Source organism: Amphimedon queenslandica, unplaced genomic scaffold (genome assembly GCF_000090795.2).
Source record: "Amphimedon queenslandica unplaced genomic scaffold, v1.1 AMPQUscaffold_13138, whole genome shotgun sequence".
NCBI lineage: Eukaryota > Metazoa > Porifera > Demospongiae > Haplosclerida > Niphatidae > Amphimedon > Amphimedon queenslandica.
In genome coordinates, this window is record NW_003546626.1 from 1 (window position 1) to 17617 (window position 17617).

The following is a 17617-nucleotide window of genomic DNA, read 5'->3' on the forward strand; positions in this document are numbered from 1 at the left end:
CATGGATCAGTAGATAACTTCTCTTTTGTATATAATTTCAGACAATCTTTCAAAGATACATCAGCCTTTTTTGTTGGTACAGGTAACGTCAAAGGAAATACTAGTTCATATGTTTTTTGTTCCTAAAATTACTATCCACATTATTTCTAAAAAGTTTAAACATACATGACCACGAGATGAATTCTGGCATTTCATTGTACATTTAATTTGACCATAAAAGATTTCAATTATCTTTGATTTGTCTCGTCTTTCACTTAACTTTCTCCATTCTTCAGCTATTTCCTAATGGTATAATTTATCATTGAATTGTAAATTAATTGAAAAATATTTGTTCTTAATTACTACTGGTTGCAACCTGGCAATAAGGTCAGTAGTTGCGATGCTCGTATTATTGTAACTATATATTGTTCAGTCAAAATGTAGCTGTAAAAAAATGTTATTAAGCAAAAATTCCAAAATTAATGTTAGTCATTCAGATTTTTGTCATTTCTATTACAACTTTGTTAAAGAAGACACACACTGGTGACCACAAATTTGGCAAATTTTTGACTAATTAGGAAAACTTGGAGCTATACAGTATATTGTTTAGAGTCCAGTTCACTACAATAAATGCCAAAAATAAGCTCAAAAATACCTCAGTTTTTATTAAATATTTCTGGCATTGATAATGTCATATCATAAATTGGGCAACACATGAATTCTTTTATGTTAACAAGCACTACAATAGTACATGTACATGGCTTTCGGAGCAAATTTTAAAATTCATAAAAAATTCAATTTTTGTCCGAATCAGCTCAAACTTGCTACATAACATTAAAAAAATGTATAATGTACTAGAAAAAATTATAAAAATTGAGAATTCTCTCTTAATCATTTTTGCAAAATTTTTATACTAAAGTACAAAGACTTTGGCCTGATTTTTGAGTAACTTAAAAAAATTGTAAAAAATTTAATTTTATTCAGATGTAGCTCAAGCTCACTACATGTATTAGAAAAGTATTCTGTATGGTATTTTGTATTTTGTTAAATTTTGGAGCAACTTTAAAATCCACTAACAAGAGCCTGCACGAGCACTATACTTAAATCCTATGGGAAACCCTGGAGTAACATGCATCTGGCAAAATTTTGCCAATTCCTAAATAAATTTGTTCACAAAAATATCAAAAAATTTCAATGTCCTTGTATCTGTAGTGTCAATTTTAATCAAATAAAATTTCAGAAATATAAATGAACTAATCTTTTGCTAAGACTAAGTGCACAAAAATCAATAGCATAGCTAGTTTTACCTCTTGGCTTTATAACACACATGTATATACAATGTAGTATTATTTTGCTCATTGCTTTTACAAAGAGTACATAATTTTACAGAGTGTTTACCTACTCTTCCTTGATACTATTACTTATTTTTAAAAACGTATTTGTAATAATAGATACACGTTCTACTGTACATGCACTCGTAATACCTCTTCTGATTCAAATTGACTTTCATCCACTTCCATTGTAACATATGGTTTTTTCCCAGTAATTTCATTGAATTCTTCATGTAAACCACCAATAAAAAGAGTGATTAATTCTTGAGCGTCTTGTTGAGAGTTCCCTTTAAAAATTGGAGCATGACGTTCTATAGCTTTCTACAATATAAACACATAAATAATTATGATACAAATGTTGCATCTTGCTTTTAGGTCATATGGATTGCAACTTGCTAGACCTGATGCCTTAAACATGTCTTTAATAAGCAGAGAAAAGGTACTAGCTAGAGGTCGGTCACTTGGTTGAGAAGCTATAATGGCACACACACATAAATTATAAAGGTAATTTGGCATTCTTACTGTGTAGAGTCCTACTTCCATTCTATTAATAATAGATACATGTATTGTAGATTCAAAAAGACTAATGAATTATAATACCTTGTCTTTGGGTTCTATCAGCTCTCTTAATGGTTCTGTATGAACCAAACATTGCAGTGCTGAATTCATGTAGCAAGTGTTTCCAAGGTTTATAAGCCCACAAATTTCCAAATTTACTCTCTGTGATTTAACCCCAGATAGTTTTGCATGCCTGAAAAAATCTCAATTACTGCATAAACATAAAGACTTACCAATGAACATTTAAAGTTTTGTCTTTACCAGAACTTGAGTTTGAAGGATTATTACATATACCTGAAAGATCAGAACTGATACTAGATCTAGAACTTTGTTTTGAAATTGCTATAATGCAGATAAACACAACATTAAATTGACCAAACACATGTACCGTCTTGTGAAAGAGATTTTGGAGGGTAAAATGGCTTGTCCTTCCGACTCAGTGCTTTCCTATCACTTGGAGGGGTAGAATAAACTATATAAGACAAATTTAATATGAATTGAACATTAAAAATTAGAATTACTTTCATTGCTTGAAGAAGATCTTGAGACTTGTTTTACTGGTATCTGGTCAATTTTTGGAAATTTATCACTGAAATCTACATGAAACAAATTTAAATAAGCAAAGCAATAAGAGTATACCAACCATCACAGCTTCTTGATGTTTTCCTACATCTTGGTGGAGTGCCTATAAATTTAATGTTTATCACAACACTGTAGCAACTAATAACGCACTATGTGGTGAGTAAGACTGCTTTGAAAAACTAGTTTCATACTCTAATTTTCTATTTTCAGGTTTTGTATGCTTAGGTACCACAGATTTCAAATGAAGTTTTTGATTCTTTTCTCTGTGTAACTTATCAGGTAACAAAAATTGCTTCGTTGTCCTTGATTGATCCTTGAATTGCTTCAGTGTCTTTGGCAGTTGATCCATCAATTTTTTATCAAGTTCTCCTTCAGAGTCAGAATTGCTCAGCTTCCTTTTTTCACTTCTGATCATTTGAGGATTTTCACTAAGTTCAAAAATTTTAAATGGCCCTTTTTGTTCAATGCTAAGATAAGGTTTTTTTACATCTATCTCATCGAATTCATCAATTTCAGTACTTTTGCAGCCACAACAAAATAGGTAAGACAGACCCTTCAACATTTTAACATTTACACCTAATGTCATGAGAAAAAAAAATAAAACCCTTTGTACTGATCCTCTATTCCTCTTACAACCACACGATTAATGAGCATACACATGATCTAAATATTTCAATCTTTCACTCGAAATTATCATCATTTTTAATTTACATCTAGTTGATTTACAGGAAGAACAATATATTTAGAACAAAGGGCCAATAATAATTTCCCCCTTTCTATTTATTAAAAATAGATCAAATCTTGATATTATCAGGACAGAAATGAGAAGTTACAATGGTACAACCTCTAAAGACCCTTTTATAGGAGTCAACCTTCTATAATGCTAAATTATTAGTTAACTGAACTTATACTAAAATATATAATAGTAGGTATGCTATAAAATGATACAGTTTAGTTAAGAACCATTCTAATAGTATTAGAAAGGCTCTCAACTAAACAGTATCATTTTGTAGTATCAAGTGTTAACTACACTGTCTAGTTGAAAAGTATGCAATAGTCAATTTAGAAACAATTATTATACTGACTAAAATTTTGTGGCACAAAATATTTAAAAAGCCTCAATTTGAATATTTGTGGAAAATAAATTAGCAAATCTCCTTGACCATATCATGTGAACCCCTAAAATTTTGAGGAGAAAAATTTTGTGAATATTACAAATTTGTAAAATTCATAAAAATTTTAGGTCATATGGTATTATTATTATCCTTTGCAGTAGAATCAAAAATAATAGTGTGTGCTGAAGGGAACCAAATAAATACACTAGGCCCCTGCATAAGTGATAAATAACACAGGTACAACAAGGGCAGTAGACATACGAAACCAAAAACTGAGACATTTCAAGCAAATTATTGACCGAGTTAAAAAATTTAGGCTAAACTAATTAATTTAGAAATGAATTATAATATTATGTTTCAAAAGACCACCAATTTGAAATTTTTGCAAATAGTCAGTAAATTTTTTTTGGAAATTAAAATTGAAAAACCTTGTATAAGAGTACTGACTTAGTCTGACTACACTATAATTAAATAATTATATATTATATATATCTAATACCCACATGATGGGCCACATCTTAGATAATTTACTGATGCGTAAGCTTACATTTAGACTATGTTTAGACACTCATAAGTGAATACCTCGAGTTATGGTCGAAGGCACAAAAGTCTATTATATACAATAATGCTTGCTCCAACACAAAAGTCCGAATGTCAGTCTAGCTACTGCTGTTATGCAGCCTCGGCCTCGCCCATAGTCGACTCGTGGTGATCAGACTAGACTCACGTGATAATAATTATACCATACCTATGGGCAGCTGCGAGATGGCCACTTGGTCCGTGACAGTTGTTGGCATTGAAGAAGGCCATTACCCTGTTAAAGTTGCTGGTGACGAAGCTACTTTCAGGAAAACTACTATTAAGCAGCTAAAAAAGAAAATATCCTATTCAAAAACAGGCCTCGTAGGTCCGGAGTACATGCGTCTTCTCTTTGCCGGTAAACAGCTCGAAGATGAAGACTCTTCCACTAACGAAGAGAAGACATTAGAAGATTATAACATTCAAAAGCGATCAGCTATTACTGTTGTTATGAGAGTGCACGGAGGAAGTGACAGATCCTTGCCGAGTGTCAACAGAGTACCAGTGCCGCCTCTAACTGAGGATAAAGAATATCCGAGGGACTTTCCTTTGAAGTTTACTGATGATCCTGATTGCCTTGATCCTTTACCTGATCCCAATGCTCCAAAAAGAGTAAAAATGAAATGTGGTCATGCTGTTGATCCAAACACTCTTACAGCTTATTGTCGTAGTCTTCTCGATCAGCATATCTTTACATTCACTTGCCCTGCTATTGTTGACTCGAAAACAAACAAGCAGTGTAAAAAGGAATGGGATTACACTGATGTTCGTTTTGCTGCATTATTGAATGATGCTGAGATGCAGTATTTTGAGAGCAAGATGTCCGAATATGCTGCCTCACAATATTGCTACTTGAAAGAATGTCCTGGTTGCCGATCATTTGTTGAACGTGTTGATTTAGACAATCTTAATGTTCATTGCCCACTTTGTACCAAGAAAAAAGGTAAAGTTTATGAATTCTGCTGGCATTGTTTAAAGGAATGGACAGGGCCATGGAAATCATCTGTGAAATGTGGCAATGAGTCTTGTATTCATCCTGATCTCCCATCGATTAGAGATGCTCCTGATTTTGTCCTCAATGGCAAAAATGTTCCTAATCGTCGTGCATGTCCAACTTGTGGAAAAGTTGTTGAACACAATACCACAGGTTGCAAGTTCATTATTTGTCCTCGCTGCAAGAAGGAATTTTGCTTTATGTGCCTTGAATTAAAGGAAGTGTGCTTGAAAAGTGCTCCAAGCTCTTGGCATAAAAAATGCAAAAAGGCTGTTGCGCCAAAGCAAACTGTTATTCCTTGCTGGTCTCGTAACAAGTGATCCAAGTTTAGGCTCTACTTAGTCTTTAGATACAATTATTATTAATTTTTTTGTAGTGATAAAAATTATGATGAGTTTGATGATTTTAAAATTAGGTTTTTTCGGAGATTTTCTTGTATGCAAAAAATTTACCATAATCGTTCACTTATGTGTGGTCACAGAGACATTATCTGATACATGTATCTGTATGTACGTGCATCGTCTGCATCCAGAAGACCCGCCCAACTAGCCTAGCAGTAGTGCAGCTGCCTCGTAGATACCGATACTTCTCTTGGCCCGCCTCCGCAGTCGGCCATCATAATCATTCAGATTGTGAGAATAATGGCAGTTGTTAAAGTAGCTAACGACTGGCTAAAACCAATACCGATAGAAAATGTGGAGGAAACTGGTAAAGAACTAGGTCGAGGATCATACGGCGTTGTGATTGAAGTGACTGTGAATGGCCAGCGATGTGCTGGAAAGAAGCTTCATAATCTTATTTCTGAGGTATGTTTTCAGACTTAGTAGTATATTAGACATGATTAGACATAGCATACTAAATAGGTAAATGAATGTTGTCATCATTATGAAAATATTATAAAAAAACATTAAAAATGGAAAAGTAGTAGAAAAAAGTACAGAAACAAGAGGGTAGACTACTTGCAAACTTAGTCTCGCTAGCCAGACCATTCCCCAGCCTACAGTCATTGGGGTGGACGGCGGGGAAGGGTCTGGTACACTCTTTAATGTAGTTTTGTTCTTGCCAACTCAGCAAAATGCTGTCAAAATGACGACGTCATGGATTAAGTCATATGACGTCACAAATACCACGTGGTGGCATGTGATCGAGAAATGGATTCCTGTTTGACTGAAGCAGCTGAATTACTTGGTTATAGAAACCTTAAAGATGAACAAATATCATGTCTGACAGAATTTTTAAGTGGAAGAGATGTTTTTGTGATTCTGCCAACTGGTTTTGGAAAAACAGCCTGCTTCACTCTGCTCCCTTTTGCCTTTGACAAGTACCAAAAAAGAGATTCAGGAAACAAGGCTATCATTATTGTTGTGAGTCCTTTGACAGCCCTCATTATAAATCAAGTGGAAGCTCTTTTAAGTCGCAATGTATCTGCTGGTTACATTAATTCGGAATCTACATCTGACGTTAAGAAAAATGTTACTCTTGGAAAATATTGCATTGTATTTATGGGTCCGGAGCAACTTGTTGATGAATGGAGAAGCTTATTGTCAAGTGATGTTTACATGTCTCGCCTTGTTGGTCTAATTATTGATGAGGCTCATTGTGTTGTTAAATGGTAAGCAATTATATAATGTGATTTTATTATAAACAATAATTATTTCATAGGGGTAAAACTTTTCGTGAAGCATTTACACGACTAACTGAAGTGAGGAGTACAATGCCATCACATATAGGCATTATGGCATTAACTGCTACAGCCACAAGAACATTACGTCTACAGGTGGAACAAATTCTAGGGATGAGATCGCCACTAGCAATTATTCGTTCTCCTGACAAACCAAATCTCAGATTCAGTAATATAGAGCTGGGAGGTGTAAATAATTATGGGGTTCCAAATATATTCCATCATATCCTTATTGAATTGAGGGAGAAACTGACTGATTTACAAAGGGTCATGATATTTTGTAAGGTGAAGACAGATTGCCCAAAGTTATACACATTTTTTAAAGCGTGTTTGGGAAGATACTTCACTCATCCACCTGGAGCATCTACAGATTTAGTTGAATGTCGTCTTGTAGATATGTTTTTTAAAGGAACACGTACACATGTTAAACAAAGAATTATAGAGAATTTTACTAAAGATTCGTGCTTACGCATTATTATCTGTACTGATGCATTTGGAATGGGAGTAAATTGCCCAGATGTAAGGCTTGTCATACATTATGGTGTTCCAAGTGATGTGGAGACATACGTACAGCAAATAGGAAGGAGTGGTAGAGATGGAAAGGAATCTTATGCAGTCCTGTTGCATTCAAAAAAAGAAGATGGAGAATTGTAATGAACACATGACAAAGTATGTTGAGAATAAGGCGTCTTGCAGAAGAGATTACTTATTTCAAGACTTTGAAAATACATCTCATGATAGCATAAATAAAGGATGCAAATGCTGTGATGTTTGTGCGAAACATTGTTTGTGTGGTCAATGCATTGTGTCACTTACTCAAAATTATTCATTTATGCCAATGTTATTTAATAAAAAATTTTAATAAACTATTGTGTTTCTAAGTAAGTGTAACTGGTCAATCATCCATTTCCTGACTTTGTCACTATGCTTCATTGATGAAATGATGTTGATTGGTATGTTTTTGAAACAGGAATGTGCCCTTCCTTTGTGGTAAGAAAATATTTCGGCTTCCAGCAAATGCTGCAAGAGGATTTCATTATCCTTTTCTGTGCTGGCAACAGTATGCTTTCCAGATATCTCCTTTAAACTTAACTGCCTGTCATAGTCATCCAGTAAAGCATCAATTACACCAACACATTTAGCAGCACGCTGTATGGCTTGTGGTGTTTTGTTAGCCGATAGTGTCCTTACAGCCTCCTTACATACTCTATTCAGGTGCTCCATTTACATGTCACAAGGAATGTTGTGTCCCGGTACACCATGAATATTAATAGTACGAGACCATAGTAGTTGAAGTCCTTGTCTTTGTGATAAAAAGAAATGGTATTGCGCAAGTAGATTAAATGCTTCAATACTATAATTGGTACGTCTTCGTGCCTTAAAAATAAGCATCAGATACCTCCAGCAACGTAATATCCATTCTCCATCACCTTCTCTTATACTATCACTATACTCCATGTACAACATCCCTTGAGACAATACTTCTACTGCATACTTCTTGACATTATCATCATCGATGTCATCCTCTAAATTGTGGTGGGCAAAAATGTCCATGTAGGACAAGGCAATCTCCTTTGCTACTTCATTCAACACATCCTTTCGCTTCTCACTGTCCTCTGACCACAAACCGTCATGCAACAATGGATGGACTGGCATATCACTACGATCATTCATTTCCAGATGGTTCATTGCAGCAGCTACAACATGGCACTGGACAACACTGGTGAAAAAATCGTCACAGGCATTAAAATCATCAGCAGCTGTTGCTGAAATATTCCTACGGTCGATCACATTCCTCAGATGACACAAAGTACCTTTATCTAGGAAGCTTTTGGTGTTGTAGAGCCATTTCCAAATCATCTAAAAGAAAGTGAATGAAATACTTAATACTATTTATTTTCTAGCTTACTTCAAGAAATATCTTCTTAGCATGCCAATCTTCAGTCACAGGAATGAATCCCTTTAATCTTGTGAACAAACTGACATCATTCTTCCTGCCCTCTTTAGCACTTTCAACCCTCTTTCTGGTAAGTTGGTCGCCTCCAAGTAGAATTTCATGAATTGCATCAGCAGTTACTTCAAGCTGTGTTACGCAATCAAGTGCAGTTTGAGTATGACATGGCACATATTCATTGAGGTGTAGTAAAATCTCAATCATGTCTTCCAACACGTTCTCATTCTTTAGAATGATACCTAACGGTTCCTAAAAACAACATGTACACGTAAGTGCCAATTCCAAAAGTTATAATAAATCATTAACTACACATTATAGTGAAACTCACTGTCATTGACTTTACTGCCATTTCATCATAGTACGTGTGTGTAATGTGATCAGTAGTGGCACAATCGAACGATCTGGTAAAGTATGGTAACTCCTTCACAAGGATTCTTCCAATCAAGACAGATAGGTTAGACAAAAGGGAAATATCATCAGATGCAGTTGGTAGCAAGTCAGTGACTGGTAGCTCACACAGTTCCTTGTGAAGAAACGGATTAGGATCTTCAGATGCTCCAGAAAGATCAATGCGATCACGTACAGCATAGCAGTGAAAGAAGTGTAACGATTTGGCTTTTTCATCTACTCTCATATGCCTTGGATTAATTGTGATGTTGATATTATCACCTACAATCTTAAATCCATTCCAGGGATCTTTATGACTTTCACTAACATCTTCATCAAAGTTACAAGTATCTGAAGAAAGCAAACGGTTTACCACGATAATCTATATTCTATTAATTACCTAGATTGTTTGATATATCAGAAAATGTAGGCGGATTGGGAGTGGATGCTCTAGAAACAACAGACTCTGTTTCCTCAATCCCGTCTTCTATAGTAGTCCCATTATGGTCATTTTCTTCTGAAGTTTCCTATAATGTACAGAATTTACTTCACATTTAAATATGTAAGTAACTAACATTGTTCAAGAAAGTATCAACATAATGTACATGCAGATCATTAGCTACATGTAAGTCTTCATCATCGCTGCTGTTATCACAAAACTAATAACAAATGAGAATATTAAACATTCATGAAATGCCATGTACAACGTACTTCTAACATTGATGGCATATCACTACTGTTCATCTACAAAAAAATGTCACCATGTAATGCGTAGAAGATTATATATTACTTGATCTTGAGTTTGTGTGCGTGATAAAAGACTTGATTGCCAAGTCTTTACATTGGAGTCATAATCTTGACCAAGAGAAGTTATGAGAGTGTAAATAGCATTTTTGCCCATACATATCGATAGTTGCTGGAGTCTCCTATAAACCTACGAATAAATACAGTATAATAATTATAATTTAAAAATTCAGCACAATAATCACCATTGTTCCACAGTGACCAGCATACATTATAGCCGACACAAGTTTCTGTAGAAGGGACATACGACAATAATGATACTTTGACAACATGCACACAATAGTACAAATTAGATGTACACGATTTGGCCTAAAAATAATAAGACAAAATATTTAAATTGATACTATGTGGGCTAAGTGGTCATTATAAACAATGAATGAATAGTAATAGTACCTTTGTGCCTTTGTATCAGTGCTTGCTAACATAAAAGAGAGCAGCAGTGGGCAGTGTTGCTTAACTTCATCTAAAATCCTTGCCCAAGGGAAAGACAGAATATCATCTTTACTTGATGAACGCTGAACAGAGTCAACACGTTCACTACAGAGAGTCTTGATCTCGGTTTTTATGAGCTTCCCAATTCCAACAGCTAGGTACTTTCTAACCTCAAGATCATTTAATGCTTCACGTGCAACACTCTTAGCACTGTCACCAGACCTTGCAAGCTTACTAATAAAATTCTTTCTTTGAGGACTCGTTTGATTATATGACTTGCTTCCACTTTTATAGCCAATTCCAACCTACATTAATATTACTAATGATTTAAAATCTTCTTAATATTACCAATATAAATTAATTCAATTACAAGCATTGAAACTTACTACAATTGGTGGAGAGTCATCACTATTTGTCTCGCTATTTGCACATCTTCTTTTGGTTGCTGACATAAGATCACTGTCAATACTGGAAGCAACTCTCCTCATAGGAGTGACAGGATTGGGACTGCTGCTTACTGACTCAATGCCATTGACAGAATTGGCTGTTGCTGCAAAAAGGCGTTCTTCTTTCTCTTGGTGGGTGGTATATGATTTAAAACAGGCCCTACAGACGCAAGAACAGCTAATAATAGAGTCCAAATCAGCTTCCATATGGTTCTCTTCTAGTCTCTTTGTGAGTAATCGCTTCAAAAGTACCGAAATATCACTGGCAGATGCCCTAGATCCTTTTACAAGTGTTCCACCACAAGCCAAGCAAAAATCCGCCATCTTATATCATGTGATATCTATGTGACAAATTATGACGAGTTAGCTTCAAGGATTTTCATTGGTCACGTCCACTTTTGGACGGGAGAACAAAACTACATTAAAGAGTGTACCAGACCCTTCCCCGCCGTCCACCCCAATGACTGTAGGCTGGGGAATGGTCTGGCTAGCGAGACTATTGCAAACTGGTGTGGTAAGAAATCCTACACCCTTACAAGAAAAATATTACCCAAAAGCATTGTAATTATCATCCACACAGACTACTCATTATGATAACTATGAAGCCATGTCTTTCATCAAGTGTATACTCTTGCTTTCATGCAGTTGTGTAGAATTTCTTACCACACCAGTTTGCAAGTAGTCTACTCTCTTGTTTCTGTACTTTATTCCAATTCAATCCTACTACTTTTCCATTTTTAAATATAGGTTAGACAACGCATTTGAGGTTTCTATGTGATTTAGATTACCGAGGAAACAAATTAAATTAACTGAGGGCGTAGCCGGAGGTTAATTAATGTTTCCAAGGTAATCTAAATCACATAGAAACCGAAAATGCGTTGTCTAGGTTCTTTAGATTATAGTCAGGTAATGTGAGGCACTGGGTTCATTACCAACAAGGATAATGCTGTTGCTAACCAGTCTTTTTCATGTTCTGAAAAACTATTGGTCAGTGATTTTACCTTGGGAGACGCCATAGTGACAGCACAAGACAGTTTCAAATCAAAACTAGCTAGGTTCGACAAAGATAACACTTGGCAATGTCTTCTACAATACTAGCCTGTCCTGTTAGAGCTGTGCAGCAACAGCACAAGGACAAAGATACGCTATTGCAAGCGAAAAAGATATATTGAAAGCAAGGAGTGCATCTGTACTCGAAAAAATGAGGGTAGACACAAATTGGTGCATAAACCAATGGAATACTTGGTATAGGTGGAAGCTGCAACTTGATAAAACTCCATCCATCATGTCTCTCAGTCACGAAAAGCTTGCTAAATCTATGGAAATGTTTGTCCTGGAAGTAAGGAAAAAAGAAGGCACTGAATATGTTCCAAATACTCTATACCATATGGTGTGTGGTATAATGTGTCACTTGAGAGCTAGTGGCAACATCAGTATCAATTTTTTTCAAGAACGATGAGTTCATTGACTTCCGTTCCACTCTTAATGGTGAAATGAAGCGACTTACAGCTAAAGGTCTTGGTGCTATTTTAAAGAAAGCGGAATGCATCGAGATAGATGAAGAAGAGACTCTATGGAGTAAAGGCATTCTCGGAGACCACTCACCCAGCTCCCTTCTTAATACCATTTTCTATATGAATGGTCTTTACTTTGCACTGAGAAGTGGAAAAGAGCATAGGCAATTACGATACTCACCTTGCCAGATTAAAATTATTGAGAAAGAAAGACAAATACCTTACCTTGAGTTCTCTGAGGAAATTTCGAAAAACAATCCTGGAGGTTTAAAGGGAAGAAAAATAACTCCAAAAGTTGTGAAGCATTATGCAAACTTAGAAAAACCACACCATTGTTTCGTGAGAATCTTTAAAAAGTACAATCGTTTGTGTCCAGAAAACCGTCCATCAGATGCATTTTATTTGAAGCCGATGAGTAAGCCAAGAGAGGACTGCTGGTTCACTCCAGTTGCTGTTGGTCACAATACTTTGCGACAGATGACGAAAACAATGTTTAAAATGGGAGAAATAAAAGGAGTCAAAACTAACCATTCTTTACAAACAACTGCAGCGACCCGTTTATAAGGTGTTGACCAACAACTGATAATTGAACGCACTGGTCACCATAGCATCGATGGAGTGAGAAGCTACAAGAGAACATCAGCTGAACAAATGATTGAGGTATCAGATATTTTAGCGAACACTCAAAATACTCAACAAACAAAAAAATTTAAAATGTTGATGGACTGTGAAGCACGAATTGCTTTCAATAACTGCACAAATGTAACTGTAAATATTCAAAAATAACAATTTTATTATTATAAATAATGGTTATTAACAATCTAAGAAGTTATTAAGAGGTAACTAAGCTATTTAGATTACTTCATTTGACCAATCAAATTGCCTCATTTTACCTGACTATAATTATTTACTTGTTTCCATTCTTTTTTCTTAAATTTATAAATTAGACTTTGTTATGATTATGGTTAGACTTATATTCATGCTGATCACGTGCTCAAAATTAAAATGGCATCAAACCACAAACCCACGTGGTGTCTGCAGCTGGATTATGTCTTCCATTTTGTTCTCTCCTAGCTTCTTTTTGAAACTACCTTTGTGGTCCTTGACCCAAGCCCAGGAGAGTGATGTAAAAGCCAACTCGAGCACTTCTCTGGCTTAAAAGATTAGAGGGCCGATAGAAGAAGATGAAAGAAGAAGAAAAAAAAGTCTGAAGAATTTTGCAGAAATTTGAATTTTGGCCAATTTCCAGAAATGCTCCCGCTACATTACAGTCCACTTTAAAGGTACAAGGAGAATTGCTCAGTGAAGGAGAGCTCATCTAAGCCATTTATAAGGCTGTACAACCTAAGATAAAAGAGTTATAAGTGTTTGAAAATCATAAAAAAGGCCACCATCTTGAAAAATCAACCTCAATCCTACATATAGGCTACCGTCTATATAATAATTATACTAATAATAACAATTCAACTGAACTAGAGTATATAAAATCAATATTATATATAGGGACTAGCAGCAAGACAATTTACGGATGAGGTCCTCCTTCACAGCATGCAGCATCATCCTAACATTGTCAATTTCTTAGGGGTCTATTATGCTCCACATTCTACGCTGCCAACATTAGTAATGGAGTACCTTCCGAGGACTCTTACATCATGCCTCGAATCCAATAGCCTCAAAATACAGATGAAATACGCTATTCTCCTTGATGTCGCTAAAGGTCTGATTTATCTTCACCAAAAGAACCCCTGCGTTATTCATCGTGACCTCACAGCTAATAATGTCCTATTGACCCATAACTTGCTACAAGCAAAAATATCTGATTTGGGTGTGTCCAGAAAATGGGCCGATACAATGCTCACCAAAGCTCCTGGAAATACTATGGTTATGCCACCAGAAGCTCTTAAAGATAATCCGGTATATGATCACAAGTTAGATGTATTCTCTTATGGTTGTCTCATTCTTCATGTTCTTACGGGTCAATTTCCTCGACCGACCAATCAGTTTAAACCTAAACCATCTCGAAAAAGTGCAGATGACTACATTAAAGTGCCTGAGTGCAATAGAAGGTCATATTATATTGAGAAACTACCACAAGTTAGTGATCTCACTAGTTTAGTTAAGCAATGCCTCTCAGATGACCCCACTAAACGACCTGAAATGAAAATAGCATCAAGTATTATAGAAGGTTTCATATCACATGTGGTAGTTGATGGTGTTGAAGAAGGTTTTGCTTTAGTTGATGTTATTTCTGATCCAGAAAAGTTTTCCCAAACAACAATCAAGCAGCTAAAAAAGAAAATATTGGAAACCATTCCAGGTTTAGTACAAAATCCACAACACTTAAACCTTCTTTTCAATGAAAAAATCCTTGATGACACCAATTATTGGACTAAAGAGGAGAACATGTTGCATCATTACAAAATTCAGAAGCATTCCATTGTTACTGTAAGATGCTACGGACAGAAAAACAAAAGAGTACCAGTTCCACCATTAGTTGAAAACAAAGAATACCCGACTGATTGTATTTTAGAGTTCACCGATGATCCTGATTGTATCGATCCTTATTCCAATTCTACTAGGCGAGTAAAAATGTCCTGCGGTCATGCTGTTGAGCCAAATTCCCTCACAGCTTATTGTCGTAGTCTGTTGAGTCAACACAAGTCGAAATTCACTTGCCCTGCCATTACTGATAGTGGCAAGCATTGTAACAAAGAATGGGAATATGCAGAAGTTCGTCTTGCAGCCTTGTTGACTGAAGAAGAGAACATTTACTTTGAGTCTAAAATGTCAGAACACGCTCTTTCATTACTGTCCGATATAAAGGAGTGTCCTCTCTGTCGTACTTTTGCAGAGCGAATTGATGCCAATAATCCTTGTGCTAAGTGCCATGCATGTAGTACCAGGAAAGGATATGAGTACACATTTTGCTGGTATTGTCTGGAAGAATGGAAAGAAGCTCCTTCGTCTAAGAAATGTGGTAATCCACTCTGCATTCATCCTGATCTTTTAAGTCTTAGGGATGCTCCTGACGTTATCCTTTGCGGGAAAAGTGTTCCAAATCGTCGAGCCTGCCCAACTTGTGGAAAAATTGTTGAAATTATTCCTGTTGGATGTAAATTTGTGCTCTGTCCAAGATGCAAAAATGAATATTGCTTTCTTTGCCTCAAGTCAAAAAATAATTGCCTAAAAGCCGCACCACAGTCCTGGTTTAAAGAATGTGCAGAAGATGTTGCATCAAAGCAAACATATATTCCTTCTGCTAACTAAGTTTTTTTTTTCATTGACTAATAAATATGTTATTTGTTTAGTCTAGTGTAGATTTTGCTATTTTTGATCTGATTCACTGTTGTTTATTTCTTAATTTAGTGAAAATTTAAAAAAATTATTACGTAAGTATATTAATGATAGCAAGAGTACGTAATACCTAAAGGTATTAGGTATTATGTACTCTTGATTATAGTGCTGACTATAAAAACTGTTCTAGCAGTGAGTAAAAGTAAGATGGTTGTATTTTTATGGATACTAGCTTTATTAAATAGTGGTTTTTATACACATAACCATACCTACATATACACAAGTGTGTACAAAATATTTTAGGTGCATGTGTGTGTGTGTGTCTGTATGTGTAGATTGTGTCATGTGTGTATGTGAGGACTGTGTGAATATTATGCCAAGCATTGGCATGTAAACTACATACACACATATTATAATAAATACACATTACCAAAAACAGTCTAACACAGATACCAGACACTCCATTTATAAATTTGACCTTTGCATTATGCCAGTACTAGTGTATTAATATCATAGGCTAATGCGGTTCGATTATAGTTTTTTGCCTATATAGCTATCATTCTGTTACATTGCTATGAAGTTGTTATTGTGTCACTGTGCTGTAGCATAATAGTCAGAGTATACTATACACTATCCTTTGGTTGCTGTTATGACAAGGACCTGTGTGTGATATTAAATGGAGGATCAGCAGCAAGTCTTAACTTTTCATTAGATAGGTAACTGCAAAAATTATTTTTAAGTTCCTTCATGTTGACTCCATGTACATGATTTGTACTAGAATAAAACTCCATTATTTGAAATGAATATCAATTGTTGTTTGAATGTACCATTACACAGTGTAGAGGAGTATACACTAGCCATTAGGGGAGAGATTGTTACCATCCCGTAAACTATCCGTCAACGGACTTTTACAGGCTTCGCCTGTATACTATACTGGGGCTTCGCCCCAGTATATTATTATATAGGCGGTAGCCTATATGTAGGATTGAGGTTGATTTTTCAAGATGGCGGCCGTTTTTATGATTTTCAAACACTTATAACTCTTTTATCTTACGTTGCACAGCCTTATAAATGGCTTTACGGAAGCCGAGGGCGACATATCCCATTCGCGTTCGTGTTCGTATTCTCAGAATGGGAGCGGATCCGGAGCATCCATATTTGCTAGGCGGGGTAGCTAGTGGGCGTGCACGCGTGGGTGGTTATGTATCACGTGATTGAGTCCACATGTCCAAGCAAGTCCGCCATTGTAAGTCTGTCTGTGACTACAATTCCGTTATTGTTGTACTCTGTCTCTTTCTCTGTCTGGAAATCGTTCGTTGATGGAGTTTTGTATGGATACGAATTTATTTGATCAACTACAAAGTGGCGGTATTTCTGCTGCCACTTGTGATATTTTGAAGGAGGAGCAAATTATCACACCAGACATTTTTTTTTCATTGGGGCAGGAACACTTTGCAGCATTGAGGGGGAGAGTCAAGATAGGACAACATGTTCTACTGTTAAAGATATGGGATAAAGTATTAGTATTGAATAATAGTATTGATAACCATATGAATTTTGTTAATGTCAGGGTGTGCGTAAAGGTTCAATGAGAATGAGTTTGTCCCCGACTCCTTCAACCTCTTCTACTTCATCTATAAAGCAGCCAGGTAACTACTTTGTATGATTAAATAATAATAACACCAATTATTAATTTATTATTTTTAATTAATATTGGAGTGTTTTTACTATCAATATAATTTCTAGAGGATGTACGACAGTCTATTAAAGACCTTGCTATTTTATATAAAAGTAGAAACTCAGCAGAAGTAAAGGGAGGTCCAAAAAAGGGAAGCGATCCTTGGAAAATAACGGTAATGACATTACATTAGCTATGTTTATTTTATTAATTTTTTAGATAATATTAGGTGGTATGCTGTATAATTCTCTTTCTGGCAAAGGAATAAAGAGAGATTACCTTCCAAAAC

General features: G+C 35.6%; 5 protein-coding genes and 1 long non-coding RNA gene across 6 annotated transcripts in view; 3 read left to right on the forward strand and 3 right to left on the reverse strand.

The window, feature by feature from the left end:
* Positions 1–1691: 1691 nt before the first annotated feature.
* On the reverse strand, positions 1692–3034 carry LOC109584993 (uncharacterized). Its single transcript, XR_002186262.1, has 7 exons — positions 2601–3034; positions 2390–2553; positions 2257–2340; positions 2102–2210; positions 1911–2061; positions 1833–1854; positions 1692–1783 (listed from the first exon to the last, which is right to left on the reverse strand). It is a non-coding gene; the product is annotated as an uncharacterized LOC109584993 (long non-coding RNA).
* A 1296-nt stretch (positions 3035–4330) lies between these two features.
* On the forward strand, positions 4331–5464 carry LOC100639666 (uncharacterized). Its single transcript, XM_003389139.2, has one exon. It carries the CDS (start codon positions 4331–4333, stop codon positions 5456–5458), a length of 1128 nt encoding a protein of 375 aa, XP_003389187.1. The 3' UTR covers positions 5459–5464.
* Positions 5465–6153: 689 nt separating this feature from the next.
* Positions 6154–7654, forward strand: LOC100639792 (ATP-dependent DNA helicase RecQ-like). Its single transcript, XM_003389140.2, has 2 exons — positions 6154–6750; positions 6801–7654. The coding sequence occupies exons 1-2, from the start codon at positions 6290–6292 to the stop codon at positions 7471–7473; spliced, it is 1134 nt and encodes a 377-aa protein (XP_003389188.1). The 5' UTR covers positions 6154–6289; the 3' UTR covers positions 7474–7654.
* Positions 7655–7660: 6 nt separating this feature from the next.
* On the reverse strand, positions 7661–11335 carry LOC109584995 (uncharacterized). Its single transcript, XM_020000911.1, has 10 exons — positions 10783–11335; positions 10358–10701; positions 10150–10273; positions 9951–10094; positions 9872–9904; positions 9736–9819; positions 9561–9687; positions 9102–9511; positions 8729–9022; positions 7661–8679 (listed from the first exon to the last, which is right to left on the reverse strand). The coding sequence occupies exons 1-10, from the start codon at positions 11164–11166 to the stop codon at positions 8044–8046; spliced, it is 2580 nt and encodes an 859-aa protein (XP_019856470.1). The 5' UTR covers positions 11167–11335; the 3' UTR covers positions 7661–8043.
* A 998-nt stretch (positions 11336–12333) lies between these two features.
* Positions 12334–12990, forward strand: LOC105314015 (glutamine-rich protein 1-like). The gene has a single exon (XM_020000905.1). The coding sequence runs from the start codon at positions 12336–12338 to the stop codon at positions 12918–12920; it is 585 nt and encodes a 194-aa protein (XP_019856464.1). The 5' UTR covers positions 12334–12335; the 3' UTR covers positions 12921–12990.
* A 4226-nt stretch (positions 12991–17216) lies between these two features.
* Positions 17217–17617, reverse strand: part of LOC100640046 (uncharacterized) — a 3803-nt gene continuing 3402 nt past the window's right edge. The window contains exon 5 of the mRNA XM_020000903.1: positions 17217–17284. Within this exon, the coding sequence (XP_019856462.1) occupies positions 17217–17284 (68 nt within the window). The remainder of the gene's footprint in view (positions 17285–17617) is intronic.